The 10,000-nt window shown below is 41.2% G+C and overlaps 1 protein-coding gene across 1 annotated transcript in view; it reads left to right on the forward strand.

Moving 5' to 3' along the window:
* The window catches only part of LOC137999219 (uncharacterized), an 11,479-nt gene that overhangs the window by 752 nt on the left and 727 nt on the right, over window positions 1-10,000 (forward strand). The window contains exons 1-3 of the mRNA XM_068845062.1: window positions 1-248; window positions 5,305-5,336; window positions 9,136-10,000. The exon at window positions 1-248 is cut by the window's left edge and continues 752 nt beyond it; the exon at window positions 9,136-10,000 is cut by the window's right edge and continues 727 nt beyond it. Coding sequence (XP_068701163.1) covers window positions 1-248; window positions 5,305-5,336; window positions 9,136-10,000 — 1,145 coding nt within the window. The remainder of the gene's footprint in view (window positions 249-5,304; window positions 5,337-9,135) is intronic.

Here is a 10,000-nt window from a genome sequence, read left to right on the forward strand (position 1 = left end):
GGACACTGCCCGATATTACCGACTTGTTAGAGCCTTTGGAGCGTGCGATAAGCGAAGTCCTCATACCAGCTATTACGAACCACGCAACAACTGAAACTGAGTGCGAACTCCTTGCGCTTCCTGTGCGCTTGGGAGGGCTTGGGCTTATAGATCCAGTCAGAGCCTCACCCAAAGAATATGAGGCTTCAGTCAGGGTCACAAGTCCCCTAGTAAGGCAAATTGTGGAGCAAGTGCATCAGACCCCAGATGTGTCAGAAGTAAAAACACTGCAAATAAGCGCGAGTAGTATAGGGGGGATGACTAGACGAATTTTATTCATGTATGCAAATAGATTCAGGCGGAAAATTCTACCCAAACCGGTTTTTGGATTAGGGTTTACAATGAGATGCATACCACGTAGGTGTACGAGGGTATATTCAAGATGGCGGCAGAGGTTTAAATGAACTGCAGGTGGTGGTACGGTTCCGCCCAACCAGCCGGGTAGTATCGCGCTTATATAGGGAAAGAATAATGGAGTAGCTAAGAACCAATGAGAAGGCACTGACGTCACAGTCAAACAAGTTGAAACAAGTTTAGGGATTGGTTAGAAAAACCGGTTTTGAAGATGATCAGTATTCAAAAGTATTCAATAGCAAAAACCTGTAAAGCCGGTTTGCTTTTCTTCCTTATGGCACACCCTGAAATGGACACGTGTATAAAGGTAATGGAAAAAAATATTTCAATTCAAAGATGGGCCGAATGATCGAACAGCAGATTTTTGCTTTGGAGATGGACGCATTAACAAACCGTTTGCAACGACTGCAACTGGGCAACAAAATCGTAACCTTACTTAATGAACTTTGGGATAAGATGAATAAAGGAGGCTCTCGCAAAGTTGAAATAACAAGTGATGAAGATGGAATGGAAGTCATAATTGGAGAGCTAATGGTTCCAACATTTTATTTACGAGCGAGAAGAAATTTTCCCGTCAACTTCGTTGTATTTTGAAGTCAGTGCTACAAAATGAACATTGGCTACGGGTAAAGATTCATCAACTATTTGTTAGCGAGTGGAAGAGTGACTATTTGTCACATGCAAGATGGAACAGCAATGACACGTTCACTTTCAGCCAGTAAAAAAAAAAAAGCATTATATTTTCATCTTCGTATTTACAAGCAAATTAAAGTATTTACAAACAATGCGAACAAATGCTATGTATAAATTAATTAAACCCTATTCAAAAACACACTACAATGCCTTTTCAATTCAGCGAAAGGAATGAAACATGAAGAAGCAAAGGTTACTTGAAAAACTCTCCACATAGTTAGAAATAATTGTCAAAGAGTTTTTCAATTAACCTTTGACAGTGATCACATTCTTCATGATTATCACTGTTTCCATTTTCATCCACGTTTCGGCATGCAAATATACACTGAATTGCAAAGGCAAAGTAGTGTTGTTGAATAGAATTTAACCCTTTATTAAAATATCTACAGACTATACAATTTTCCTCGTATTCCATCTCAGGATGATTCTCCTCACAGAGCTGTAAGAGAGAGCAAAGTATGCTACTGGAATCGAGCACGCGGTAAGGAATCAAACACTCGTTTGCACATTCGTTTTGCACATTCGAAACTACTTAAATTTGAAAAGCAGCAAATAATGCTACAGGAATTTCGTTTCAAGGCGAACTTTCTCCTTCTGGAAAAGTTTCCTCAATTGTACCATCTACGATGGCGTTCTATTACACATTGACCGCTCCAGTTATTCATTTACTATTGTATAAAACGCTGTTTAAAAATTACGGACAAACGTAGATCATGCTTCTGCCGCTATAAGTGAAAGATTTAGAGAACAACAAGCGTAGTTTCGTAAAATATAATGATCTCCTAAATTTCTATTTTACCAAATTAAGACCAAAAGTAATTTATGCGAATGCTTTAAACTCTTAAACACGCCAACGGTGCTGCTATTGTCCCACTGCTGGGACTCCATTCATAAAACTTTATTCCATACCTAATATAAGGGCCTTACATTTATTCCTAAACTTGAGGAAGTGTTTAAGGAATGGCGAAATCGACTCTCATAGAGTATTCCGTTAAAAGGATAACAATTTGAGCACGAACAGAAGCTTTGCTTTTACTAATTTGTAACGATTTCAACTGAAGCGTATAGAATCAGTAATTACGCAAACACTAAAAATCACGGTGTAAATTAAATAAGTGCAATTGATCCGCTCGAGTTATTCATTTGCCGTTTCTGTGAATAACGAAAATCACTGAAATCGGGATACAAGTAAAACAAGAGGTTTTGTTCACAAGCCTGCGCAAACCAAAACAGTGATAGATAATTAACAAAACGCATCCTGTATTACGAGCAATTCACGAAAAATAAACCAAGCATTGGTTTCAACGGAACCGTAAAAATGATACATGCATGACACTAGTATCTTCATCAAATTGTTTGAAGACAAGTAGAGTAATCATCGAAGAGCATTTCAAATTGAAATAAAACCATGTCACGCCAAAGAGGCCGACAAACAGCCCCAGGTTTATTTAAGAACACAGATCTCGTCACGACGAGCACAATAACACAAGGCCTTAAGCACACGTCTGGACAAGCTAGGGCTTATGGACTTTAATTGTGAGCACGCACTGTGTTTGATCCAAGAGGCGGATTATCCCACAAGAATTTCTTTAGAATGGTTCTGAATTATAATTAAGTAAGAAATGGAAAACATTCCAGACCAGTGTAGCTCAAACGATTTTATTTGCGGAACGGTTCAGTTATTATTAAGTCAGTAAACATACATCAACAAATACTTCAAACGTTTTACTGAATTAACAGGAAACGTTTATCACAATGTGATATTTGCGAAAAATAGTTCTCTTTAAACAAACGAACCACACAATACATAATCGTAGCAGTGATTACCTTAATCCAAAAACGATCTATGAAAAAAGCATTCTTGGTAGAAGTGAGCAATTGCCTTCGCGAGTAAGAAAGAGTTTTTCAAGACGTTGTCCAGGTTTTACAATATTTCCCATCTTGGATGTTTTGACTTTGTTAACAGTCCCGTTAGTACATTTTGAGTGAGATTGGTTACTGAGGCACTTTTGCTCCGAGCAACTCCGAGTTGCTGCGAGCAAATATGAGTACCGGTAGGTCCCTGTTGGGGAAGCAACTTGTAACGACAGAGTTGCTCCCAGCAACTCCGAACAACTCCGAGCAGCTGCGAGTAAATATGAGTAGGTCCCTGTCACGAGGGGGAGCATCTAGCAACGACAGAGTTGCTCCGAGGAACTCCGATGAACTCCGAGTAGCTCCGAGCAGCTCCGAGTAAATATGAATAGGTCCCTATAGGGGGAGCAACTGGCAGCGACAGAGTTGCTCCGAGGAACTGCGAACAGCTCCAAACAACTCCGTACAACCTCCGAGTTGCTGCGAGCAATATGAGTAGGTCTTTGCCATAAGCAATAGGCCATTGACTTTGGAGGGTATATAAGCCGTAAGCGGTTATTAATAGCCTCTTCATAACAAATACGTCAATGAAATGTCTGTATTCATTTTTTATTACACCATTGAACCAATTAAAAAATATTTACAACATTGAGCAATCACAGTTCATGTGGCCTTTGAAAAGCAGCCATTAGGTAGGCGCTGGGCCAAGTGACACGCCATTTGAAAGGCTGACGGTGGCATGACGTTCTCGAGAGATCTTCTACTCTGCTTGTACGGGTGATATCGAAATGGCGTTACGGTCTGCTTCTTCTTTGGTTGTAAGCCACCATGCGTGGTTGAAAGCCAGGGTATCGAGTTTGTTGTGAGGGAGGATTCACTTTCACTAGGGTGAAGGTTAGGATCTTGTGGTTCTAGGGAGCATCCAACCATTGGAAGTAGGAACATGTGCGGCTCCGGCAGCTGAAATACATGCGTCCAGGGTTGTTTATAGTTTTGCTGTGTTTCAAAGAGTAAGTGTTATCGCAGTAACACAGCATCTTTGGCTATTTGGAGTGTTCTTTACCGATGTTTATTACAAGGTGTTCGTACCGTTGTTGGTCTACCGCTTGTAAGTAATTGAGTACTTCTTTGTCATTCGCAATGAAGACACACGGGTACTCAGGGCATTTCACATATTTAAATCCATTGTCTGACATCCTATGCTCCAACAATTCACAAACAACCGTGAAAAGGGCATGTCGCATGAACCTCCACCGGCAAGTCCTCTGGGATCTGCCCCATGAGCTCATCGACGGTGGCGGGTTTCCTTTAGCTGCCACAGCTCCCCCTCTTGGTAGGTCTGCTCTGCGACATGCACAGTGCCTGGGATTTCCTTTTTCTCCCCCTCTTTCGTATCTACCGTGGGGGGCAAAACCTCAATTGCCATAGCATCAAAGGTTTCACACAGTGATTCAACTTCTTTCTTATCAACCTTGCATAGTTTCTTCTTGTTGGTGGGAGGTTTTGAAGGCCGAGTGGGCTTTCGAGTAGGTGTAGATTGATGAAGCACCTCAGACATGTTATCTCATGAAAATCAACCAGTACAACTTGCACATTTTATAACAAAATGTCTACTTTCCCTCAAGGCATGATGGACCTATGAAGTCGTTGGGAACCAATCACCAAATAGTATTTTTTGGTTTGATTCGCTGTCGATGTTGCAAAACCGGTGTCGTACGTGAGCTGTATCTCGTTATTTCCAAAACCGGTTTACCATACCCAGAAACGTTCGGGAATAATAGCTCTCTTGATTTAACTTTAGTGGCTTCTCATTGGCCGTTTATGATGTCACCTCTACCTCATTGGCTCCGGGTCCAATCCATTGTTCTTGTCGCTATATATTGGTAATATCACAGCAAAAGCGCAGAACACACCTCTTCTAATTTCTCAAGAAACACTAGCTTTCAGCCCTTACTTTGAATGATGCATTCTTGTCAATTCTGTCAGAGAGCATTTAGGCGCAAGTTCAACAGAGATCGACACGAGACAGTGAGTTGCCCTAAACGATTTGATGATGAAGAAACAATGGACAGCTTTTCAGATGAGGAAGGGAGCTTGGGACAAAGAGCTGAAAAATATTACGAGGATGATGATGAAGGGAATAATTTAAATGAAGATGGAGATAAAGCCGAGGACGACGAGGTTGGTGATGATGACGAAGAGGATTATGACGAGGACGAAGAAACTGATGATGGCGATACAGAGAATGGCACAGAAAATGAGGAAGTTGATCCATGGGATAAACTACGAGAAGAAGTTATCAGTGACCTAAACTCATCTTGGGAAGGACAGGTGCAAGAAAATTTACGTCAGGGTTTGCCAAAGGATGATGCTCAGGTTCAAGCTGCTAACCATCTGCTTCCCATTTACCGCAAAAAGCTACGACAATTATATTTACAATATGTAAGGTGGTACCACGACCTCAAAACTGATCCAGTGCACAAGAAGGTTATGCAAACAATGCGTAGTTTTAAGAACGATGATGACATGGATTATGCAGAGGCAGTAGAAGCTGCTATAAGTAAGCGGAAATACCTGCTGAACAGTCTGTTCGACCTAGAACATTTTCCTAAGGACACGGAATTGACTGAAGATAACGACTATTCATATGAAGCAAGGAAGAGAAAGTATTGCGAAAGTTGGTACACTTAATCACATTAACATTACTTCCTCTGGCACTGGTGCACTTGGATCAAGAGGACCTATAAGGCTCGACGGTACTCGTCGGCTGTTCGGAGTTGTTCAGAGTTCCTCGGAGTTGGTCGGAGCAACTCTGTGGTTGCTAGTTGTTTTCCCTACAGGAACCTACTCATATTTGCCCAGAGCTACTCGGAGGTTTCTCGGAGTTGCTTGGAGTTGTTCGGAGTTGCTGGGAGCAACTCTGTCGTTGCCAGTTGCTCCTCCTATAGGGACCTATTTATATTTACTCGGAGCTGCTCGGAACTACTCGGAGTTCATCGGAGTTCCTCTGAGCAACTCTGTCGTTGCTAGATGCTCCCCCCTCGTGACAGGGACCTACTCATATTTACTCGGTGCTGCTCGGGGTTGTTCCTAGTTGCTGGGAGCAACTCTGTCGTTGCCAGTTGCTTCCCCTATAGGGACCTATTCATATTTACTCGGAGCTGCTCGGAGCTACTCGGAGTTCATCGGAGTTCCTCGGAGCAACTCTGTCGTTGCTAGATGCTCCCCCCTCGTGACAGGGACCTACTCATATTTACTCGCAGCTGCTCGGAGTTGTTCGGAGTTGCTGGGAGCAACTCTGTCGTTACAAGTTGCTTCCCCAACAGGGACCTACCGGTACTCATATTTGCTCGCAGCAACTCGGAGTTGCTCGGAGCAAAAGTGCCTCAGTAACCAATCTCACTCAAAATGTACTAACGGGACTGTTAACAAAGTCAAAACATCCAAGCTGGGAAATATTGTAAAACCTGGACAACGTCTTGAAAAACTCTTTCTTACTCGCGAAGGCAATTGCTCACTTCTACCAAGAATGCTTTTTTCATAGATCGTTTTTGGATTAAGGTAATCACTGCTACGATTATGTATTGTGTGGTTCGTTTGTTTAAAGAGAACTATTTTTCGCAAATATCACATTGTGATAAACGTTTCCTGTTAATTCAGTAAAACGTTTGAAGTATTTGTTGATGTATGTTTACTGACTTAATAATAACTGAACCGTTCCGCAAATAAAATCGTTTGAGCTACACTGGTCTGGAATGTTTTCCATTTCTTACTTAATTATAATTCAGAACCATTCTAAAGAAATTCTTGTGGGATAATCCGCCTCTTGGATCAAACACAGTGCGTGCTCACAATTAAAGTCCATAAGCCCTAGCTTGTCCAGACGTGTGCTTAAGGCCTTGTGTTATTGTGCTCGTCGTGACGAGATCTGTGTTCTTAAATAAACCTGGGGCTGTTTGTCGGCCTCTTTGGCGTGACATGGTTTTATTTCAATTTGAAATGCTCTTCGATGATTACTCTACTTGTCTTCAAACAATTTGATGAAGATACTAGTGTCATGCATGTATCATTTTTACGGTTCCGTTGAAACCAATGCTTGGTTTATTTTTCGTGAATTGCTCGTAATACAGGATGCGTTTTGTTAATTATCTATCACTGTTTTGGTTTGCGCAGGCTTGTGAACAAAACCTCTTGTTTTACTTGTATCCCGATTTCAGTGATTTTCGTTATTCACAGAAACGGCAAATGAATAACTCGAGCGGATCAATTGCAGTTATTTAATTTACACCGTGATTTTTAGTGTTTGCGTAATTACTGATTCTATACGCTTCAGTTGAAATCGTTACAAATTAGTAAAAGCAAAGCTTCTGTTCGTGCTCAAATTGTTATCCTTTTAACGGAATACTCTATGAGAGTCGATTTCGCCATTCCTTAAACACTTCCTCAAGTTTAGGAATAAATGTAAGGCCCTTATATTAGGTATGGAATAAAGTTTTATGAATGGAGTCCCAGCAGTGGGACAATAGCAGCACCGTTGGCGTGTTTAAGAGTTTAAAGCATTCGCATAAATTACTTTTGGTCTTAATTTGGTAAAATAGAAATTTAGGAGATCATTATATTTTACGAAACTACGCTTGTTGTTCTCTAAATCTTTCACTTATAGCGGCAGAAGCATGATCTACGTTTGTCCGTAATTTTTAAACAGCGTTTTATACAATAGTAAATGAATAACTGGAGCGGTCAATGTGTAAAAGAACGCCATCGTAGATGGTACAATTGAGGAAACTTTTCCAGAAGGAGAAAGTTCGCCTTGAAACGAAATTCCTGTAGCATTATTTGCTGCTTTTCAAATTTAAGTAGTTTCGAATGTGCAAAACGAATGTGCAAATGAGTGTTTGATTCCTTACCGCGTGCTCGATTCCAGTAGCATACTTTGCTCTCTCTTACAGCTCTGTGAGGAGAATCATCCTGAGATGGAATACGAGGAAAATTGTATAGTCTGTAGATATTTTAATAAAGGGTTAAATTCTATTCAACAACACGACTTTGCCTTTGCAATTCAGTGTATATTTGCATGCCGAAACGTGGATGAAAATGGAAACAGTGATAATCATGAAGAATGTGATCACTGTCAAAGGTTAATTGAAAAACTCTTTGACAATTATTTCTAACTATGTGGAGAGTTTTTCAAGTAACCTTTGCTTCTTCATGTTTCATTCCTTTCGCTGAATTGAAAAGGCATTGTAGTGTGTTTTTGAATAGGGTTTAATTAATTTATACATAGCATTTGTTCGCATTGTTTGTAAATACTTTAATTTGCTTGTAAATACGAAGATGAAAATATAATGCTTTTTTTTTTTTACTGGCTGAAAGTGAACGTGTCATTGCTGTTCCATCTTGCATGTGACAAATAGTCACTCTTCCACTCGCTAACAAATAGTTGATGAATCTTTACCCGTAGCCAATGTTCATTTTGTAGCACTGACTTCAAAATACAACGAAGTTGACGGGAAAATTTCTTCTCGTTCGTAAATAAAATGTTGGAACCATTAGCTCTCCAATTATGACTTCCATTCCATCTTCATCACTTGTTATTTCAACTTTGCGAGAGCCTCCTTTATTCATCTTATCCCAAAGTTCATTAAGTAAGGTTACGATTTTGTTGCCCAGTTGCAGTCGTTGCAAACGGTTTGTTAATGCGTCCATCTCCAAAGCAAAAATCTGCTGTTCGATCATTCGGCCCATCTTTGAATTGAAATATTTTTTTCCATTACCTTTATACACGTGTCCATTTCAGGGTGTGCCATAAGGAAGAAAAGCAAACCGGCTTTACAGGTTTTTGCTATTGAATACTTTTGAATACTGATCATCTTCAAAACCGGTTTTTCTAACCAATCCCTAAACTTGTTTCAACTTGTTTGACTGTGACGTCAGTGCCTTCTCATTGGTTCTTAGCTACTCCATTATTCTTTCCCTATATAAGCGCGATACTACCCGGCTGGTTGGGCGGAACCGTACCACCACCTGCAGTTCATTTAAACCTCTGCCGCCATCTTGAATATACCCTCGTACACCTACGTGGTATGCATCTCATTGTAAACCCTAATCCAAAAACCGGTTTGGGTAGAATTTTCCGCCTGAATCTATTTGCATACACGAATAAAATTCGTCTAGTCATCCCCCCTATACTACTAGCGCGCGTAAGGAGAAGGATGAGTGTATGGATGAGAGGCTAAAACGGGTGAAGACCTCTCTGCCGACAGGAACCAAGCGAGCTGTAGAGCTAGCCACGGAGAAGGGAGCATCGAACTGGCTGACAGTAATTCCCATCAAAGACTTGAACTTCAATCTAAATAAGAGAGAATTCAGAGACGCGATCAGTTTGAGATACGACTGGGAAATCACCGACACACCGAAAGTTTGCGTATGCGGGGACCGTTTTAACGTAGATCATGCAATGGTATGCCGACGTGGCGGGTTTATAATACAGCGTCATAATGAGCTTCGCGACCTGGAAGCAGAGATGTTGAGCATGGTATGTAATGATGTGGAAATAGAGCCGGTCCTTCAGGAAATCAATGGAGAGACTTTGAACAGAGGTGCCAACAGAGCTCCTGATGCGCGCTTAGATATTAGCGCTCGTGGCTTCTTGGAGAGACAGAGGACTGCATTCTTCGATGTCAGGGTTTGTCACCCTAATGCATGTTCTTACAGAGATCTAAGCCCCAAGGAAATCTACAGGCAACACGAGAATGAAAAAAAACGCCAATATGCAAGCAGGGTGATGGAGGTGGAGCAAGGCACCTTTACGCCACTTGTTTTTACTACCACAGGCGGAATGGCCGAGGAATGTAAGAGATACCACAGCAGATTAGCTGAACTACTCGCCATTAAGAAGGGAGAGGACTACGCCAGCACCGTGTCCTGGCTAAGAGCAAAAGTATCGTTTGCTATCCTCCGCTCAGCTCTCCTCTGCCTTAGAGGTTCCAGAGGAAGAAGAAGGAATGTAGACCTTCAGGAAACAGACATTACAATCGAGAATGTGACCGCCAGAATTTCT

Source organism: Montipora foliosa, chromosome 4 (genome assembly GCF_036669935.1).
Source record: "Montipora foliosa isolate CH-2021 chromosome 4, ASM3666993v2, whole genome shotgun sequence".
NCBI lineage: Eukaryota > Metazoa > Cnidaria > Anthozoa > Scleractinia > Acroporidae > Montipora > Montipora foliosa.